This window comes from Zootoca vivipara, chromosome 3 (genome assembly GCF_965207765.1).
Source record: "Zootoca vivipara chromosome 3, rZooViv2.hap1.1, whole genome shotgun sequence".
Taxonomy (NCBI): Eukaryota; Metazoa; Chordata; class Lepidosauria; order Squamata; family Lacertidae; genus Zootoca; species Zootoca vivipara.
Window position 1 is genome coordinate 99,009,602 of NC_142586.1, and position 21,894 is coordinate 99,031,495.

Here is a 21,894-nt window from a genome sequence, read left to right on the forward strand (position 1 = left end):
AAAAAAATAATTTGCTCAAACACAATGTGAAGAGGAAAACAAAGCAATCAGTCGGGGGGGGGGGAGAAATAACTGCACCAGTCAGCTGTTCAGATAGAACTGGGTTTGGGGTGGAAAAACTAAATCCAGCACCCACCTCTTGAATACCTAAAAGGCAATATATGACTGTTGCTTTTCTTTAAAAGGGTGCTGTTCATGCAGCCCTGGCAGTTGAATTTGCAAGAGATACAGCTGGAAATGCATGCTGTTCTACAGCTGGATTGCTGGTTTTGTTTTTTTGTAATATTAGCACTTAAGGACTAAAAGTAAATAATGGGGAATGGTTTAGATTTCATAATTCACGCTGTACTTTCACACACTGCGAGAGTGAAAAAGCATACTGTATAGACCATTTAGTGTCACTTCTATTTCCTGGCAACAATTTTATCTCTTATTTTAAAACTGATAATTGCTAGAATTATGGCTGCTGGGACAAAAGCATATAATAGTAAAAAGTCCGATGTGAATCGGGATGCTGCACCGGGAAACATCATTTCAATGAACTGAACCCCTTGGGAGAAAGGACAGGGAGCCCCAGCCGCAGTGGAAACGTTGAAGTGACCTATCAAAAGAAAGGTTTTCAGATTACAGTGCTGGTTTGAAGATTCTAAAAGGAGACTTTTATATTCTCAGAAAGCCTTGCCACTTGGTTAGGGGCAGCGGCTCCAGCTATGGCAAGATTTAAGTCCATCCCACCCCTTCTTGAGGTGATTTGTCCCACTGGCCCAAGTAGCTGAAAGCACTTCTTCAGGGTCTCTGCTGAGATGTTCATATGGAAAGCTCTAGACTTCCAGGAAGCACACCTGTCCTTTCAGGATCAGCTGATTCTCAATAATAACTTTGCTATTGGTCATGGTTAGTGTGGAGAAAGTTTAACCAGGAATCCCTGTTGGAGCAGCATGCTAGGCCAAACTTTGGCCTGGCTCAGGGCATTGCAGCAGTAAAAAGGACCAGAGGGGGACCCGGTGGCTGTGACTGAGCTCCTCTCCAGGAGGTTGCACATTCACACAAGCTTACTAAACCATAGTTTGGCTTACTGTGCTGCCAAACCACGCCATTGTCTTAGTTTCTCCCATGTTTGCTTTTCCTACATATTATATATCACATGTTCTGAATGGAGTTACTTACTTTAGCCCAAGAAACAAAAATAAGGCACAGTTGCAGTAACCAACAAGTTTCTGTGTCCAAGCCTTTTGCAGCGCTTTGAGAACAATTTGAGTTCCCAGCACTTGTGCCTGGTGTTGACTAGTTGAAAACGTGTTGTGTTTGCAGATGTGCACCTGGCTTCTTCACTAGACAGCTTTCTGCAAATGCAACACACCTCTTTCCCCTGGCCTTAGACACCTGATATATGTGTTTTTGTGACTCACACTATTCCTGTTTTAATTCTGAATTTTAAATTGTTGTTTCCTGCCCTGGCAGGTAATAAATTTAATCTTCTTCATCTCTGTTGCTGGATCAGGGTAAATAGATTTTCTGGTTTCTGCTCTCTTACTGGAAGCCCAGATGACCTCAGTGGCGAAGATTGGCTTTTCCCACCTCTGGCTTGTTCACTAGCTATGGCTGTTACTTTGGATAACTTCCACTAATAGTTGCCATTCAGCCTGAGATAATTTCTGATGAAGGGCAGGATATAAATCTTATGAATAAACTATATAAATAAAATTAGAGGTAGTATGTTTTCTTTTTAGTACTTACCACATGTAAATTTTAATTCAGAAAACTCATTCACAACAAGAATCTCACTGGCGTACTTGTGGAACGTAAAGTAGCTTAGAATGTTAATCGGAGTTGGCATTTCCTCCAAATTCCTTCAGAAACAAAACGAAAGTCATGTCCAAATTATGTAATTTTGTTTCCCATCTCACAGCACAGCATATATTAAACATTTATAAGCCTCACGTATCTCAACAACGGAGGCAGAAACCATGATGGATTACATGGACCTTTGTTGCATTTTTATTAAGCTTATACATAAAAGGGGTGGGTGGGGTATTAGGGGAGGGGCAGTACTTCTGGTGGATGACATCATCGTGTTCCTTCTGGGGTAGTTTGTCCACCTTTGGTCCCCGCCCTGCACTCAGCTCTCGCCTGTAGTTTCTAGATGCTGTCAGCATGCAACAGCAGCCACACCTTGGGGACAGCTTCAACTGGCCAGCTAAACCAGGTGAGAGTAGCCATTGGGTCTCAAACCCTCGGTGAGTTAGGGACTTCCCCTGCCTGTGAAGACAGGCTCTGGCAGATAGAGCGGGCAAGACCGATACTGGGTCCAATGGTCAAGAATGCAGTTTCTGTACGTGGTGTAGAGGGAAGTGAGAGGCAGATGGAGCTCGTCAAGCTGGGAAGGTAACCTGGGAAAATCTCTGAACCAAAACCTCTGCTGCCCTGCAGGACTTCTTTAGGAGAAGAAACGGCTAAGGAGTAAACCCTACACAAATCTGGAGTAGAGTCCTAAGACAGTTGGGTGGCATCCCATCCGCTTCCTTCTGGCAACTCATATAGCCAAGCTGGTGCCAAATGTATTGCTCTGATTTCCTTTGGAGCACATCAGCGAGGTCAAGAGGGGGGTCTTGTTGTCTGGGCAGCCCAGGACATACACCCTGTCCAGGCTTGTGCCCCGGAGATATCACTTTGGAGCTGCCAGCGCAGCGGTTTGACTGCACCCCTGGAGGATAACTCCATTGTCTCTCGAGACAGGTGGATGCCAACTATACAGGTTATCTTGTTGAGCCAAATGCTCTCATTTCCCATCATTTCCCAGCAATATCTTAATCATTATAAACGCAGACCACTGTTTCAACAATATTGTGCAACTGTATCTTTATATTTGCAAATAACTCTTTCGCTTACCTTACAAGTCCAGTTCCAGCTAGGGCACCTGCCATGTTAAGTAGCGTCGCTACTCCACTGACCACATTGGGATTTTGAATGATGCCAAGAAAAGTAAGTGTCACCAGTTCACCTACTATATGAGGTACTACGAGGGCAGCAAAGAAATATCCAAAGCTAGAAGCCACCGGGTAAAATCCCATAGACCTGCAAAGAAAAATGGGTGTTTTAAAAAAGAAGCAGCACCAATATGTTTAATATTCCATCTTTCCACTCAGATAAATAAATTGGCCGTGACTGAGCAGAAGAGAAATGGTGGCTCTAGGGAGGTCAAGCTTGGCATGAGACTCTTAATCTCAGGGTTGTGGGTTAAAGCACCACACTGGGCAAAAGATTCATGCATTGCCGGGGGTTGGATTAGATGACTGACCCTCATGGTGCCTTCCAACTCTATGATTCTATCATTCTTCACAAGCCACAGCTGTGGGGAAATGAACATCAAGAGGCAGTTTGGGTAGAAGCCACATGTGGTGGTGGTGGGGCTTTCCATATGGCTATACCATTCTATGGAGTATTTTTCACTCCATAGGACGCACCTGACCATAGGACACACCTAGTTTTTAGAGGAGGAAAACAAGGAAAAAATGTATTTTGCTTTCTTGAATTGTCCTAGGCAAAGCAGCCAACTCCTAGAGGCCTAGGTGCCTTTGCCCCCCCCCAAATAAATATTTGAGGAAGCTTCTTTTGCAAAGGGGGAAAGCTCCATTTTTTTAGGATCAGCTCAAAGTTGTTGAGTTTCATTGCAAAGGGAAAAAATCCTGTTTTTATGGGGTTCAACTCACAGTTCTGCAGCTTCTCTAGGAAAGGGACCCATTTCTACAGTTTCCAGACAGATACAGTGGTGCCTCGCTAGACAAATGCTCTGTAAGACAGATTTTTCCCTTAACGAATAGGTTTTGCGATAGGAGGTTGCCTCGCAAGACAACAAGGTTTTCTATGGCCGCCGCTTCGTCGTGCGAAGCGTGGCCATTAAAACCTCTGATCACAAAACCTAGCGAAAGGGGCATTTGTCTAGCAAAAGGGGAACCAGCTGCAGCAAGGGAAGAAGGCAAAGGAAGATCAGCTGAGAGGCGCTGACAGCTGGTTCCCCTTTGTGTTCAGCTGGTCTCTGCCAGTTGCCCCGAGCAGTGAGGGGCAACCGGCAGAGACCAGCGGAACAAGGCAAAGGTCTTCCCCCGCCGCGTGTCCAATCCAGGTGGGAGGCAGCAGCGAGGAGAAGAGCTTCTCCCACCGCCGCCTCTCGCCACGCACAGCCAGCATGGAGCGCAGCTTCGGAGGTCTCCATGTCGGGGAAGGCAGGCGGGAGGCGGGAGAAGAGCTCCCGTCGCTGCCTCTCACCACGCACAGCCGGCATGTAGCGCAGCTTCGGAGACCTCCGAACCTGTGCCCCATGTCGAGGAAAGCAGGTGGGAGGCGGAGGCAGGAGAAGCTCTTCTCCCGCCACCGCCTCTCGCCGCGCACAGCCGGCATGGAGTGCAGCTTCGGAGGTCTCTGAAGCTGCGCTCCATGTCAGGGAAGGCAGGCGGGAGGCGGCGGCAGAAGCTCTTCAGGGACCAGGGACCACGCATTCGCTCCATAAGACGCACAGACATTTCCTCTCACCTTTTAGGATGAAAAAAGTGTGTCTTATGGAGCGAAAAATACAGTACTTTTTGGAGAAAAAAAGTGTGTCTTTTGGAGCGAAAAATACAGTACACTTAAAATGGCGATCCCTCCACCTGTCCCTCCAAATTGGAAAGGATGAAATGTTTGTCTGACTCACAGTAGCTCCATTTAGATTAACGACCATGTCTAATTTAGGGCCATGTCTAATTTAGGGCCATTTGTTTCAGTGAGTCTACTCTGTGCAGGAGTTAGTTGTTGCAACTCTTGGGCAAGTTTATTCTGGAAAATCAGCAATTTAGAGGTGATAAAATCTCCATCTTCAAATACTGAAGGTCTGCCATAGACCAATGGGTTCAAAGCAAAAGGATTTAGACTAAACACTTGGCAGATGCTAGGAGCCACACAGGGTTCGGAAACTGACAGCCTGAAGGGTCCTGAACAAGTTATAAGATTTTTTTGCTAGAGGCCAGATTTGGGATCTATTAGGGATGCTGAAGTAACGTGTTTCCTGCAGGAGTTGACGTCCTTTCCATCTCCTGCTAGATATCTGAGAAACCAGAGCCATACAGAATGAATCCTGTATTCAACAAGTAAGCTCTGTACAGAAAGATTCACCCGGCATACCAATTGCCATTGCACTTACCAATAGATAAGAGTACTAAATAGTGCAATGCTGATGATGCTAAAAGGCAGGAAATGCAGTATGTAGGCAAGCAACATTTGCCACTTCTGATATAAACCATCTTGGCTTTCTTGGTCTCCAACAGCCCGCAGTGCAGGAACTGAAAGGGAAACAAACAACTCTATACCGGAGAATAATAAATACACACGGTATTTCTACACATTTTAGGAGAATTTACATTCAGGATGTCCTCAGTGCCAGTGCTTGGGGACTGCATGGAGGGTGTGTGTGGCTTTAATAAACCAATTTAAAGATCAAATAAATACTATTTTTATCTGTTGTTGCAGAGCCCCTAAAAGATGGTGCCTACTCTGCCTATTTGGTAATCTGGTGCTGGGAGGAGGAGGAATAATAATTATCTATCTATCTATCTATCTATCTATCTATCTATCTATCTATCTATCTATCTATCTATCTATTTCCACCCCACCCATCTGGCTGGGTTCCCCCAGCCACCATACCTGCCAAGTCTCCTGCAGAAAAATATGGGATCAGCAGCAGCGGCAGCACTGGAAATTGCACTAGAAGTTGTCCAGCGGCCATCTTGGGGGTGGCTGCATGGCAGCGGCGATCTTAGGGGTGGCCATGCGGCCACCTCCAAGATGGCCGCCGCCATGCGGCCACCCCTAAGATGGCCGCCGGGCATGCTTAGAAGCTATTTCTGGCGCCAGCGGTGGCCATTTTCTGGTGCCCATAGATGGGCAAACTGGCACCAGAAATATGGCTGCCGGCAGGAGCGGATTTAAGGGAATTCTATGGGAGAGGAGCTCAAACAGGAGACCGCAGGGAAATGGTAAGGAAAAACGGGGGTTTCCCGGGGAATACGGGGTACTTGGCAGCTATGCCAGCCACTCTGGGCGGCTCCCAACAGAATATTAAAAAAACGATAAAACATCAAACATTAAAAACTTCCCTAAACAGGGCTGTCTTCAGATGTCTTCTAAAAGTCAGATAGTGTAGCCCCACATGGAGAGCATTGCAGTAGTCCAAGCGGGAGATAACTAGAGCATGCACCACTCTCGCGAGACAGTCTGCAGGCAGGTAGGTATCTCAGCCTGCGTACCAGATGAAGCTGGTAGACAGCTGCCCCGGACACAGGAAGGGTGAAAAAGATTTGCATACCTTTGTATTGCTGTGTGAGATGGACAGGAAGCTTCTCATAAGCTTGATCTCACTGTCATAGCATCAAGGCGTCACCACAGACACATAGTCTCACACAAATATTGCGTACTCCATAGTCTCCAGCAGTCTACCTTCCTACTGCCTTGTCCTTTCTCCTATTGCTCAATTCCCAGCTCTTATCTAAGCCATAGCTGCCAAGTTTTCCCTTTTCTCGCGAGAAAGCCTATTCAGCATAAGGGAAAATCCCTTAAAAAAAGGGATAACTTGGCAGCTATGATCTAAGCTCACAACCTTACACAGATTTCCGTGGTTTTTGTCCCCCACCCCTTCCAGTGGGGAGGGCAATTTCACAAACCTCTAGGTTCAACTCGGACTAGACTATGTGTAAAATGCATGAATGCATTTAACATGTGAGTCCCCCCCTTTAAAAATAACAGCCTTGTTGCGGAGGGGGGAGGAATTTAGCCTGGGATGGATTTAACCCAGGCATCCCCAAACTTCGGCCCTCCAGATGTTTTGGACTACAATTCCCATCTTCCCTGACCACTGGTCCTGTTAGCTAGGGATCATGGGAGTTGTAGGCCTAAACATCTGGAGGGCTGCAGTTTGGGGATGCCTGATTTAACCATTTCCCCAGCACACACAGTGGTTTAGGGGCAAGAAGCAGTTCTCGCCCCTCCCCCAAGCTCTCTTTGGTGCCAAGAAATAGTAGCTTTATATGGGGTGCAATTTTCTTTGGGACCATAGTGGAGGGAAAAGGTTCATACCTGCCCCATGTGATACTAATAATCTCTCCCATAACCTTGCAGCATTAAATACATCCATTCATGTACCATGTCATCTCGTTGATTCACAGATTGATCAGAATGGCCCTCATACTGATTTATCTCAGAGAGCTATTCTGCAGGTTGCTGAGATAATGTGTGTGAATTTGACAATTCTAAAGCACGACATAGGTGTGATGACGATTAATATAATTTATTTCCAAAGAGTTATTGATGCAGTCCAGCCTCATGTTGCAGTGGCATAGCGTCTGTGCTCCAACATGCACAAAGGTTTCCAAACTAAACCCATAATGTAGCCATTGTACTGTTTTAGAACACCCTTTCTCCCTACAACCATTACTGATGCAATAGAGAAACTTACATAATGACAGAGCATTGAGTATTCCTGCGTGTGGTGGAGCGCTTACACACTGGTAAAGGAGTCCTACGCGATCTTGAACTGCTCCTTTAAGAACATCACTGGACAGTCTCAGAAGGAAGAATACAAGAAAGAGGCTGAAGAACAGATTTTGGAAGAGCCGCATCAGGATTCCGATCTTATCTCTGGATAAATTCCTTGTTGTCCTCCTGAAAGTGAAGAGGAATTACTGCAATTGCAGGCAAAGATCATTCTTGCTGTGAAGGAGACCAGAAATAGGAGGCCTTGCATTCATCGCTCCTGAGCTGTGCTCCCTCACCTGAGCAGAATCCATAGTTTGAAGAACACGTTGGGGGCCTTTTTGCATTTAAAGGGTATTGACGGCAGCTCCTTCACCTTGCATTTTGTTTCTTCAATCGCCTCCAGAGTTCTGCAAAAGATTTCTGAACTTTTATAGGCGGAACAGATGGTTTGAACTCTGCTGTAAGTCTCCAGTTCGCGCTCTTTGCTTCGGCAGTCTACTGATGTGAGATCCACTGCAAAAATTTACCCGACAATATTGAATTAGTCCCTAGCCTCCAAGTGTCCCAATTTCCCAGGGAGAGTCGCAGAATTACGAAAGCGATCCCAGAATGTCCTATTTCCCCCACCAGCACTGAGCTCGGGGAGGAAGATGAGCTGGCGCTTTTGTTGTGTGGTGGCAGCAGCAGTAGTGATGGCTATTATTATTATTGCAGTAGTAGTTCCTGTTATTAAATATTCATTCAATAACAATAATATCAGCAAACACATCAGAAGACAAACAACAGGCAATCTTAAAAGGCGCCTTGCTTTCATACCTCTAAGCCAGATTTAATATACGGTACACCTTATATTCATCCATATGATTGGGCTGTCATACATCTGGAATTTTCCGGACATAGCCAGTATTCAGCCCTTGTAAACAATTCTGTGCAGGACATATGACAGCCCATGTCAGGGTTTTTTGTTTGTTTGTTTTTTAGATTTTGCAAGAACTCCCCCCCCCCAAAAAAGAAAATGCTCAACTTTTGTGCCCAGATTTTCACTTTTTTAAATATGGCAACCCTATCATATGAGGTTGACCACCTTCATGTTTTTGGACATAATCCTATGCAAACAAAACATTCTAGTAACACAGCAGAATAAAAACAAATGGCATGCTTTTCCCCAACCCCCAATTTAGCTTGTTCACTATAGATCTTTGAATTGAAAACAGTAACTAATAGCACTCTGCTCTTTGAATGCCTGTGATCATGCATAGTTTCCAACTAATGGGACCTCATTGAACTCCATGAGACTGAACAAAATATACTTGCATAGAATTGTTTTTGCCAGGGAACTGGAAGGATCTGTGTTTGTGAACCTAGTTGAGAAGCTCTTACCGTAAAAATCAAAAGGGCTGGAATGTTCAGGGCACGTGTAGCCACAGTTGGTAAAAAAAGTGATCATGTCTGATGAATCTCCACAGAAAATCAGTTCTCCAGAACTCATGATGCAGATTTTATCAAATACCTTGGGGGGAACAAACAAGCATTAATGTGCAAATGTTGCTACGATAAGAATATTAAAAAATAGAGAATACCTAATGACAAAGGAAGTGTACAGTTTTAATATTTGTGTGATGAGCAAAAGCTCTACACATCTGTGTGGTGTATTCCTTGAGTCAATTAAGTCCCTCTATAGCTTCATATTGTTGGCATCTGTTTGTCTCAGGCCATTGGAAGAGTGCGTATTCAGGGGTGAAGTCAAAGTGTTGGAGAGTTGCAGAACCTTATAGCAGAACTACCATTCTGATAACAAAACAGTAGGCTATAGCTGCAGAACTACCACACCAATAACAGAAATGTAAGATAGCATTTTTGAATAAGCTTTAAGGGTGCCTCCTTAATCTGGGATTATATTGATTTGAAAGGAGGTCTCTCCCAAAGAAATCCATTGTTCACCATCTGTTTTTCCCAACCTATGTGAATGCAATCTGTTGAAGGTTTAGCAATAATTTTTAAATGCTCGAGACCAAACCTGTTGTTGTTCCTGTACAAAGCATACCCATGATTAAAACGTGGTTAAATACAAGTATTCTTTACCTGAAAAAGTTCTGATCGTGGCTGGTGTATTGTAATAATCACTATCCTGCCTTTATGAGCAAGCTTTGATAGTAGCAACACAATCTGATTGGCCGTCATGCAGTCCAGACCTGTGGTGGGTTCGTCTAGCAAGATGACCTCTGAAAACAACAGGAATAGCTCTTGAAACCTCACATAATGGTGTGTTACTGCAGTTCTGTGTTAGCCTGATAATGCTCCTGGTTAGATTACCGCAATACTTCGTTATGTGCCCAGGGGTCAGCAAACGTTTTCCGCAGGGGGCCGGTCCCCTGTCCCTCAGACTTGTGGGGGCTGGACTATATTTTTTGGGGGGTGAATGAATTCCTATGCCCCCACAAATAACCCAGAGATGCATTTTAAATAGAAGCACACATTTTACTCATGTAAAAACACGCTGATTCCCGGACCATCTGTGGGCTGGATTTAGAAGGCGATTGGGCCAGATCCAGACCCCGGGCCTTAGTTTGCCTACCCACGGCCCAGACACTTAAGTTGGTTCTTTTTTTTAAAAAAGACTGCTAGAGACTGGACATTGTGGACATTTTTTCATCTGAATCCATTTTTGGCCCACTTATGCTTTGGTTGTTTGTTGTTGTTTTTTTGAAAAAGAGGAAACGCGTCATCAAAAAGAGGACACATATAGACATAACATTTAATAAAATCATAGAGTTGGAAGGGACCCTGAGGATCATCTAGCCCAGGGGTCCCCAAACTAAGGCCCGGGGGCCGGATGCGGCCCAATCGCCTTCTAAATCCGGCCCGCAGACAGTCCGAGAATCAGCATGTTTTTACATGAGTAGAATGTGTCCTTTTATTTAAAATGCATCTCTGGGTTATTTGTGGGGCATAGGAATTCGTTCATATTTTTTTCCAAAATATAGTCCGGCCCCCCACAAGGTCTGAAGGACAGTGGACCGGCCCCCTGCTGAAAAAGTTTGCTGACCCCTGATCTAGCCCAATGCAGGAATATGCAGCTGTCCCATCCCATGCAGGGATTGAACCTGCAACCTTGGCGTCATCAGCACCATGCTCTAACCATGCTATTTCCCAACCGGGGCCCATATGGCCCCAAGATATCCCAAGGGGGCCACAGGTGAAAATTGCATGAATTGTGCATAAGTGAGAAGTGAAGGGGAAAATCTCTCTCTCTTTTTTTAGTCCTGACTGGCTGGCTATCCACTTGGCCAATCACAAATGAGTAAAGGAGCCTAGCACTCCTTTCTTGCCACTTGCCTTTTCCTGGAGCAGTCCTGGTTTGTTTCCGGCGGAAGATGGCGATCGCTGAGGCTCCTATTTTGACCAGTAGAGCCCAGAATCCAGAATCCCCAGTTCAGGTAAGTGGGGTGGCAATGGGTAGGACTGGGACAGCCAGATCTGCTTATTGCTGTCGCCAGTGCTGGACCCGGTGGCAGCCTGGGCCCAACTCTGCAAGGCGCAGGGTGCAATCCACCCCAGCAGATCAGAGCCTTCAGATGTTGCTGAGGGGCACAGGGCACATCGGCAGCGTCACCCGGCTCTGCAAGGCATGGGGTGAAATCCCCCCCAGCGCCTAGCCAAGCAGGGTCATCTGGTGCTGCTGACTTGCATCTAGTAAATAACCAAGTGTCTACTCAGAAGAAAGCCACACTGAGTTCAGTGGGCCTTACTCCCAGGTAAGGGTGTGTGGGGCTATATATTTTTTTTTATCTAGGCAGCCAGGGCTCCTTCAGGTCTTTTTGCACCAGGTCAGTGAGGACCACTTGCCTTTCAAAATTATCCCCTATATACAGAATTCCCTGTGCGCCTTTTGGACTGTATCTGTAGGGTTCCCCCTCTGTGTCAAATGACTGGGATCAAATAAGTGTTGTTTACTTTTTATAATACATGGAAGATTAATCTCTCCTTCCTTGGAGGTTTCTAAGCAGAGGTTGGATGGCCATCTGTCATAGATGCTTTAGCGGAGTTGCCTATGTTGCAGGGGGTTGCACTAGAAAGATGACCCCTGGGGCCCCTTCCAGCTCTATGTGTCTATGATTCTATGCTTTTCTGCTTCAGCAATATTTCATTGTCTTTCTATCATTTCATTTTGTATAAAATTATAAACAATATAAATAAAACATGTTCTATTTACAAACAAGACATTTAAATAGCTACCTTTCTACCAGTAGGGTGGGTGGCATGGGCATAGCCAGGATTTTTTTTAGGGGGGCAGAACCTCAGGTTTGTATTGATTTTTTACTTATTGGGGGGCAGCTGCCCCCCTTGGCTACGCCCATGGGGGGCACAGGAAGGAAACAAGGTTGGAAGAGGGCCATGGTCAGAAAAAGGTCGTGAAACACTACTCTTAACAGTCTGAGCTATCTAGCTTCATTTGTATAGATATAAAACTTAAAAACAAATGCTCTAATAATTATAGTGGAACCACAATAATGATAACAGATTGCAGGTTCAATCCCCAGCTGCACATTCCTGCACTGCTGGTGGTTCGGCTAGATGATCCACAGGGTCCCTTCCAACTCTATGAGTCTATGATTCTATCTCACCATAGTAATCAAGCGACCTGTCCCTGTTCAGTTTGCTTTTTCAAGTGCTAGATGTTGACGGGCGACTTCAATGGCTCTCCTGCCCTTTCCGTTCTTTGACTTTAAACCAGGATTGGCTACAACACCCCCTCTCCGGATAGAGGACAGGCTGCCCTTCCTACAGAGGATAGTCCTTTGTAAATCAGAACGCACATCAACCCTATCCTGATCAGTGGAACCTCGGGTTGTGAACATGATCTGTGCAGGAGGCACGTTCGCAACCCGCAGCGTTCGCAACCCGCATCTGCGCACGCGTGGGTCATGCTTCGGCGCTTCTGCGGATGCACAAAGCGCAATTTAGCACTTAACTGCACACACACACACACACCGAAACCCGGAAGTAACCCGTTCCGGTACTTCCGGGTTCGGCGCGGAGCGCAACCCGAAAAAATGCAACTTGAAGCAGCTGTAACCCAAGGTATGAGTGTATATCAGTCAGCAGCCCTGCTTTGGGAAGGTAAAGGTAAAGGGACCCCTGACCATTAGGTCCAGTCGCGGACAGCTCTGGGGTTGTGGTGCTCATCTTGCTTTACTGGCTGAGGGAGCCGGTGTACAGCTTCCGGGTCATGTGGCCAGCACAACTACGCTGCTTCTGGTGAACCAGAGCAGCACACAGAAACACCGTTTACCTTCCCGCCGGAGTGGTACCTATTTATCTACTTGCACTTTGACGTGCTTTTGAACTGCTAGGTGGGCAGGAGCTGGGACCACAGCGCCACCCATCCAGAATATTCATATGATCATTAATTAGCAGTGCAATGTGGGAATTAGCCATGTTAGAGCACGGGGAGCTTGCACTAAACACTGTGCAAAGGTAATATTTGGTAAAAAAAAGATCTCTGGTAGCTGATCTAAGACCCAACCTGAGACTCTGAAGGGCTATTGACAGGATCACTGACAGTGGTGGACTTTGGGCTTTAAAATTTCAGTGGTACCCCTTATGATGCCTAAATTTGATGCCCCTCCCCACCTCTTGTTTGTAATTTTTGGCCCCCTGTCAGCTCACTGCCCAGGACCGGTCACGCTCCCCTAAATTCAACTCTGTCACTAAGCCATAAAACAGTTTCTTATATCCACTAGGGCAGGCTTCCCATGCTATTTAGAGGGATTGGGTTGCTGTAACAAATTCACCTAACCTGGGGATTTCTAAATCACAAATCCCATCAGCGTTCGAACTGGCATCAGCCGGTACAAAATACCTGCCAAGTAGGGGAGGACACGTTGCGCTCTTTGTTAACTACCCTTGTTAGATTGCGCCCCTGTGACAGATGAAAAGTTCTATTGGGGAAAAAGGTTGGGGGGACACGGGTGGTAGATGGATGTGCCAAGTGACAGTTAATCGAAAAGGACAGAGTGTTTGTTTTGCTCTCAAACACTAGGCGCCATACTCACTGGGATCTTGTAATAGCTGTGCTGCGATTGAAACGCGGCGCCGTTCGCCATCAGAAATCCCCCGAAATGTGTGGTTTCCAATTACACTGCATGCAACATGACTGAGACTCAGCTCAGCCATAACAGCATCAACCTGCAAAATACAGAGACAATTCAGGAAGAACCTGGGGTCTTAGATTGTCTACGCAGCAGCTCAAGCATCCTTTTGAGCAGTACATATTTTTTTTAAGCTGTACGAAATGCAAGTCCTAATTCAGAATGATCACAAAATACACTGCCCGGATAGTCTTCGAAATAGAAATATACCATCGTACAACTCCAGGTAGCTAATTCACTAAGCTATTATTTGAATTCGCATTCAGATGGTCCTGATTTCAGGGGCATAATTTTAAAGCAAGTTATGAGCCAAGAAGGCCCAATTTGAATCTCTCCAGCAATTCACTAGGTGGCCCAGGTAGGTCATGTTTTCTCTGCTTTAGCCCCACCATTGTAAACAGGGGTCTAGAACAATACTGACTTATCTTTTAGAGGTACTAAAAAGATTATCAAGAGAATGTCTGTTAAGTGCTTTAAATGTCTGCAGCTAAGGCATTCTGCTTTAAACAATCTCAAGCACCTGTATACAAATGCTAACCATTATTATAATCGTTCTTCACAACCAGAATACGCAGAATCCTTTCACCCAGACTTGGACCGGCATGGATATTTTCTCGGCAGGGTTGCTGTTGGGGGGAATCATTCCCATGAAGTCTCCCAATGCCCCTGATTCAATGCTTTTCATTGTGCTACTCGACTTGATTTAGCAGGCACCCCCAAACTGCGACCCTCCAGATGTTTTGGCCTACAACTCCCATGATCCCTAGCTAACAGGACCAGTGGTCGGGGAAGATGGGAATTGTAGTCCAAAACATCTGGAGGGCCGAAGTTTGGGGGTGCCTGCTCTATAGTTTACTGACAGAGTGCATTCTCTGCAGGTAGAATAGTCAATATTTTTGCAGAAAGGCAGGGATGCAAAACCTCTGGTCCTTCAGATGTTGCTAGATAAGCCTTATTACAGTGTTTCCCAAACTTGGGTCTCCATATGCTTTTGGACTACTGTTCTCATCATCCCTGACCACTGGTCTTGCTAGCTGGGGATGATGGGAGTTGTAGTCCAAAAACAGCCGGGGACCCAAGTTTGGGAAACACTGCCTTATTTCTTTCTCTGTTGGCTCTTACAGTTTCTTACTTTCTGCTTGCAGCCTTTCAGCCAGAAAACATCTCCCAGTTCATGCAACATACTCCTCATTCTCCACATCTGACACCATGTAGCGCAGGCATCCCCAAACTGCGGCCCTCCAGATGTTTTGGCCTACAACTCCCATGATCCCTAGCTAACAAGACCAGTGGACGGGGAAGATGGGAATTGTAGTCCAAAACATCTGGAGGGCTGAGGTTTGGGGATGCCCGATGTAGCATTTCTGGGTCCAACAGCAGGCCCTCCTTCACTGGGGGCCGGATGGCCGTCTTTCGGGAGTGTTATGGTTGCAGATCCAGAATCACAGATCCTGCATTGATCTGGAAGTTGAATTAGTTTACCTCCAAATGACCTCTATATCTCTAAAACACTATAATATCTTGTGAACTGTAGTTTTTTGGGGGGTTTCTTTTAGTGGGGGAGCAGTTCCAGTATGCTTTTTGATGGAAAGGATTGAAACAGCCTAACCATAGGAGCCAACTCCTACGAGCCGAGGTCCCTTCGGCCTCCCAAATAAAATATTTGAGGGAGCAGCCCCCCCCCGCCAAGTTGATGAGTATTGCCACTCAAATGGTGTGTGTGTGTGTGTGCTGTGTCATGTGATCAGTTATGTGGGGCATTATCATTTATTTGGTTCAAGTTGACACCCTTGAGCCTAACTGTGAGAGGATCATACAGTCTTGTCTTCAGTCTGCTAACTTTTGATAACATTATACTGCAGTACAGACCTTCTTTTTTATAAAGTTGCTGGAGTGCTCCTGGAGTGCTAGCAAGGCAGTATAAGTCAAAGACTCTTCTATGGTGAGGTAGCTTAACAAGGTATCATTCTGAAAGAGAAGGGGGAAAGCATTCAATTTAGCCCTGTGGTGATGACAACTGAAATGCATTGGGGCCATAGCTCTGTGGTAGGCAGAACAATCCCAGATAAGGCTAGGAAAGACAGAGACTCCTATAGAAATGCAATTAAAACCAACCTACCTGGAGAACATAGGAAAAGCAGTCCTGAAACTGCTTTGGCTTCAGCTCCTGTCCGTTGACATAAACTTGGCCAGAAAAGTTTGTTTTATGGCTCAGCCTTCCAGCAATGGCATCCAACAGAGTTGTTTTCCCCGATCCTAATGCAAATTGGAAAATTCAATATAAGTATTGCTATGAATGGGGGGGGGAGGCAGACTAGCCCATAATCCCTGGATCTAGTAGAAGTTTGAATTAATCAAGGTTTGATTAAACTTTGCCAAAAGCGCACTTCAGGTTAAGAATGGTTTTGGGTTAAGAACGGACCTCCGGAACGAATAAAGTTCGTAACTGGAGGTACCACAGTACTTGAAACAAATAACTGTGCTCATAAGTCTTTAACTCTATATATTATGTCTTTAGCACTAGTTTCTGGTTGTGGGTTCTAGTAAGAAGCAAAGGAGCGTCTGTAAGCCTGAAGTCTTTCCACCCCCATTGTAGAAGAGAAGCCAGGCACTTGCATTGCCACAGCTAAATTTGTATTAACCTGACTTCTATTAAATATGGTATTAAGTGAAGTTGGCGCAAGAATATACCAGATATCCTGAAACAACTTGGGCCAATGGATAGGGGCTAAACACTCATCAAGACTGGTTTATGCAGATCTTAAAGCGAATTTCTCAAAAATGGTACTTAACAAGATTTTATAAACGTATTTTAGGAATGCCTGATCATTCATGTTTAGTTAAAATGTAGGTGTATATACTACTCACCAGAATTTCCTAAGATCCCCATGATCTGGCCACTTTCTGTATGAAATGACACATCTTTAAGAATCTGCCTGTTCCACTTCTTACGGTATGATCGAATATCCCACCAGGGTCCCACACGCTCCCTTTGAGGGAAAGGGAGAGAAACTCATGTGAAATGACTTTGGAAAGAATTAAAATACAGCAGTGTTTCAAAAACGATCAAAGGATCGACAAAGGATATTGTTCTCGTTCTAAAAATGAAATGTTACGTGGGCAGAAATTTTCATAACCCTACAAGCTTTGTTTTGCAACTTGCATGAAATATGCTATGCCAAGATTTAACAGGTGGAGTTGCAGGAGGTGACAAAAAAATGCCTTTAAAATTTCCTGTATATCACTTTGGGAGCTTTCAGCCAACAAGCAATATTATCATTATTCATTCAATTGCATGCTTTCAAAAGAGACATGTGTCGAAAAGCTGTCTGCAATGTTGAACCAAGAACTGTGCTGGAACATTCTGATCTACATGTTATACTGGGAGGTATAGTTTAAGTAAAGTTCATATTGGAATACACATAATCAGTCTTGCCGTTTACTTACCTGACTGCATAGGAAACGTTCAGGATACTGAGACTGTCGTGCGACATTGAAGTCATCTGCCTGCCTTCACCCTGTGAGCCTGGGTTATTCTTTGCCATCTCCATGATGCAGACCCTAATAACTGGGAGGATTTTCCTAATGATCTCTCAGTCACTGGTAAAACAAACAAATTAAAGTTAAAACAAATTAAAAAGCAACTTCCCTGTAAACATTCATAACAAGCAGCTTCTAACTTTCTGTGACCCTGCTCTGTTACTTCTCAATTGTATAATAAACATGTATGTTTCTGTAGCAGATGATAGGTCAATCGTAATTATTATCTGATGAACCTTTACCCTTACTATAGCACAGTATTTCAGAAACAAGTGTGTTTTAGGCTATTCTGTGTTGCCTGTAAGGTGTGTTTCTGTGGTTCAGCACCTGCTTCACTTGGAACCAGTAATTTGGCAGTCATAAAGGCACCCTGAACTACACCCCCACCTTGCTTTTGAGAAACCGATGTCAGGTCTTAGTAGGCACAGCATCCTTTTCTGTGTGCTTCTTTCCAGTCCGCAGGGACCTCACCTGTTCTCCAGGAATTCTCTTTTTTTAAAAAAAATAATAACAATAATTTTCATTGAATTTTACATAAAGAAAAAAAGGAAAAGGAGAAAAAGATTTTTTTAAAAAAAGAAATACAAAAATACAAAAAACAAAAATAACAATATTATCACACCTTATCTCTTCAAACTTCTTCACTTCCCCTTCTTACAGTCCTTGTTGATAATTAACTCTTACCATTTCCAGATCTTAGCTAAACATCATAGAATTACGTCCTATCTCCCAATTCATGACCTTATTCTTAAATAATTTTTATTCATTTTATATAGAAAAGTGGAAGAAAAATAGAAAGGAAAAACCAAAACAAAAATAAAAAAAGACATAATCATATTATCCAATTTCTAATCTAAACATTTCGGACTTCCTCATTCCCCCTTCTTGAGTTCCTTATTAATAACTAATTGTTGCAGTTTCCAAATCTAGAATTACATTCTTTCTCCCAATTTAAAACTTCTTTTTAACCGTTTACCCTTCATACTTCTCTTTACCTTTATTACCCAATATTCTCTACCCCAAAATATTCATAATTAATTTTCAAAATCTTTCCCCCCCTTTTTATTGCCACCCTCGAAACTAAATCTACCCCCTTTCCTTGGAATCGATGTCTCCAGAGATTTCAGGCAGCTCCTTAATACTTTCCGAGTTCAAACCGTGTTTTATCCACCTATAAAAATTACCCCAATTCCTCCTCACCCCACTCCTGCTCTGTCCCAGTCTAAACTTTGCTCAGCCCTTCCCCCCCTGCTGTATTCCCAACATGTTATCTTCAATCTCATTCTCTTTCTGCCCCCCACCTGCTTCCTTCTCCCCCTCTCTCACTGGGGTAACAACCTTTTTGTTTTTCCCTTTTGGGGGGGACTTTTGAATCGAATCCCTTCCCTGTTCCACCCCTCCCACCGGTGAAACAGTCTTCTCTCCCGTAGTTATTGCATTTCCTTCAGGATTGCAGTTCTCCTCTGTCATTTCCAGAATTTTCCCTAAAATCAAATCACAGCATGCGTCTTCTTCTAGTCCTTCCCCTAGTCCTTCTTCCTCTTCTCCCTCTTCTTCCTCTCTGAATTCATATGGATCATCTATTTCAAAATTCAGTTCTATTAGTTCATCAGTCCTCTCATCCATGCTTGTTGCAACACCTTTAGGATTGCGAATCTCCTCTATCATTTCCAGAATTGTTATCAAAATCAAGTCCCACTGTGTACCATTCTTCTCACAGTCCAGAACCTTCTCTTCCTTCCTGTTAGTGCTCTCCGCCTCCATAATTGTGGCAGAGCAGGAAGTGGTATTGTTGTTGTCCTTGTTTTATATTTTCCAAATATAAAAAGCATAAAGTCCCGTCTGAACTGGATCCAACCTCTATTTCTTTACTTTTTCTCTTATTATTCAGTCTCAAATTCAGCACTGAGTAGCCTTGAGATTTATTTTTAAAGCTTCCTCTTTTACTTGTCTGCAGCTCTCAGTCTCAGACTCATACAGACAATCACATTCTTTTCTATTGTGACGCCATAAAGACGGCTAGCCGGTCCTTCCTTTGACCCGACTCCAAATTCACGGGGGGTTTCCCCTTGTCAAATCACAGTCTTTTGCAGAGATTTATGCACACTTTATCTTTTTCCCTTACTCTGCATCAGGAAAAAGTTTTTAAAAGAAAATTTCTGAGCTTTCCACAGCTTTACTGCATCGTCCATTACTCAAGTGGGGGGGGGGCTGACTTCCCTTTTAAGCCTCCTCCCAGCGCCAATTACCCAGTCCAATTCACAAATTTTTGACTTACTTGATCCAAATCTCTTCTTTTTAAAGGAAAGAATCCGCCACTTGCAGGCTGTAGGCTTGGAGCTTTGCTTCGTGGAGGTAACGTTGGTGCTCAAAATGGCTCCCCCGACTGCAACTCCGCTGGCTCTCGGGGCTCTTACGAGCTTACTGGGCAGCGGGGGAGTCGCTCTGTTCTCCAGGAATTCTCAAGGATTAGAGGCTCTGAGATTGCACCTGCAAGATCTTTTAGTACCCTTGGCTGTAGCCCATCAGGCCCTGGAGATCTGAATTCATTTAAAGTAGCTAGGTGTTCCCTTACCACCTCTTTTCCAATCTTGGGCTGCAGCTCCCTCCTTGCATCATATATTCTGCTTTCTCCAGGTTGGGCATTGCTTTCCTTTCGGGTAAAGACAGAGGCAAAGTTGGTGTTGAGCAGTTCCGCCTTTTTCTGTCACCCGATAGCATTTCTCCATCTTCTCCACTCAAGGAACCTAATACTTGCTTGTTTTTTTGCCTCTTGCTTCACTCTCAGCTTCAGCCTGCCTGACCTCCTTGAAACTGTTGGCTATGTGTCTATTCTTTTCCTTTGTGATTTCTCCTTTCTTCCATTTCTTATACATGCCACTCTTACATCTTATATCATCTGTAATATTATGCAGCCATACCAGTTTCTTTTGGTGCCTCCTATTTTGTTTCTTGTTGGAATTGTCTGCATTTGTGCCTTCAATATTTCACATTTAAGAAACTCTCATCCATCTCTGACTGCCTTTGATTGTTTCTGACCATGGCAGCTCAAAGTTCTTTTAGCTTTTTGCAATCAGCCTTCTTAAAGTCCAGAATGCATGTCTGACTACACTCAATTTTCCCTTGCCTTTGTATAATGAAACCCAAGAGAATATGATCATCTCCTCCCAAGGTTCTCTGTACTTTCACTATATTGATCAGTTCCTCCCTTTTGGTGAGGACTAGGTCCAAGAGTAATGATCCGCTTGTTGCTTCTTCTACCTCCTGGGAAATGAATTTCCCCTCTCCTACAATATTTACCCATACATAGCTGCCAAGTTTTCCCTTTTCTCGTGAGGAAGCCTATTCAGCATAAGGGAAAATCCCTTTAAAAAAAGGGATAACTTGGCAGCTATGTACCCATATACTCTCAATCTGCCTTCCATGCTCCAAGTCATGGATCACTTCACAAATGTACACATCCTTTACATATAATGCTGCTACTCCTCCTTTTCTGTTTGGTCTGTTCCTTTTGAACAGGTTATACCCCTCAATTTCTACACTACATTCATGAGTTTCATCCCACTAGGTTTTAGTAATGCCTGTTAGGCTATACCGGTATTTATCATCCTTTATTAAGCACCCAAATTGCTCTTGCTTTTCCCCATACTCTGTGCATCAGTATAGAGACAACTGAAAGCATGAGATATTCCTTCATACACTGCTGTCTCTCCCCCCCTCTGAAGTGAGACACCTTCCACCACTAGACATCTCTTTCTTTTCTGGGGAGTGGCAGGAAATGTTCTGTGCACTGTACCTTCCACCACCATCTTGGTGTGTTCTGAGGTCTGGGAGCTGTTGTGCTTGTTCTTCTGACCAAGGATGGGTGTCTGAGGTGAGGGCATGGAATTGATTTTGCAGCTGCAGAGACACAGCATGGCTCCCGACAGTCCTGCTTTTTTGTGTAACATTCCTCCAAGGGCCCATCTCCTGCATTGGGTGATCTCCCTCCCTCCCTAGGGGCACCCTGCGTGCATCTCTGTTTCAGGACAATCCACTCTGGTCTAGTGAGAATTTCCTCATGTTGCCACAAAGTGGTAAAGGGGCCTCCCATTGCTGTACCTTCTCTTCCAGCAAGGCAAGCAGTCTGCATTTGTTGTAGACGAAGTTTTGCACGTTTTCAGACAGGAGGACAAACATGGCACAGGTGTTGCAGGTCACTGCAACTGCTCCCTCGCTGTCCATCATGCAAAACCTGAGTGTTCTGCCATTTTCCAACTGGCGCCGGATAATTCAACAAAAATTGCACAGGCGCAGTCTCTCCCCCACCAGCTCCTGGGAGCTTCGCTAAGGAGGTAAGATAACACTTTTATTGGGGACATAATGCATCTTGCTAGCTGCCAAATTTATGAATTTCAGGATTGCTATAATAGATGCCTCCAGTCATGTTTTTAAATAACAAATTAGGAACATAAAGGGTGGGGGACTTCCTTTGCAGGTCCTCAGATCCCTGGCTCTCAACAAACCAGGTGCTAAGCCGAAAGGAGAAACCTCTATAGTTTTTCAATGTATAATAAAAAAATACATTTCTGTAGCAGGTGATAGGCAAACCATAATTATTATCTGATGAACCTTTACCCTTACTATAGCACAATAGTAAGCACAGTATTTCAGAAGTGGGTGTGGTCCAGGTGTTTTAGGTTACTCTGGGTTACCTTCT

At 44.5% G+C, this 21,894-nt stretch overlaps 1 protein-coding gene across 1 annotated transcript; it reads right to left on the bottom strand.

Annotated features, from left to right (window-relative positions):
* Positions 1-262: 262 nt before the first annotated feature.
* On the bottom strand, positions 263-17,309 carry ABCG5 (ATP binding cassette subfamily G member 5). The gene is made up of 13 exons (XM_035111202.3): positions 17,103-17,309; positions 16,524-16,645; positions 15,775-15,911; positions 15,525-15,623; positions 13,560-13,692; positions 9,586-9,725; positions 8,884-9,013; positions 7,800-8,016; positions 7,484-7,689; positions 5,177-5,315; positions 2,890-3,075; positions 1,738-1,850; positions 263-601 (listed from the first exon to the last, which is right to left on the bottom strand). Exons 1-13 carry the CDS (start codon positions 17,204-17,206, stop codon positions 405-407), a joined length of 1,923 nt encoding a protein of 640 aa, XP_034967093.1. The 5' UTR covers positions 17,207-17,309; the 3' UTR covers positions 263-404.
* Positions 17,310-21,894: the final 4,585 nt, after the last annotated feature.

Bases quoted from the DNA above. Each gene is read 5' to 3' on its own strand.
- ABCG5 (XM_035111202.3), bottom strand. From the start codon at position 17,206: ATGGAGATGGCAAAGAATAACCCAGGCTCACAGGGTGAAGGCAGGCAG. The intron at 15,624-15,774 runs GTAGGTTGGTTT...CTTCTCTTTCAG, and splicing joins GCTTTTCCTATGTTCTCCAG to AATGATACCTTGTTAAGCTA. The intron at 8,017-8,883 runs GTAAGAGCTTCT...AAATTTTTGCAG, and splicing joins CAGCCCTTTTGATTTTTACG to TGGATCTCACATCAGTAGAC.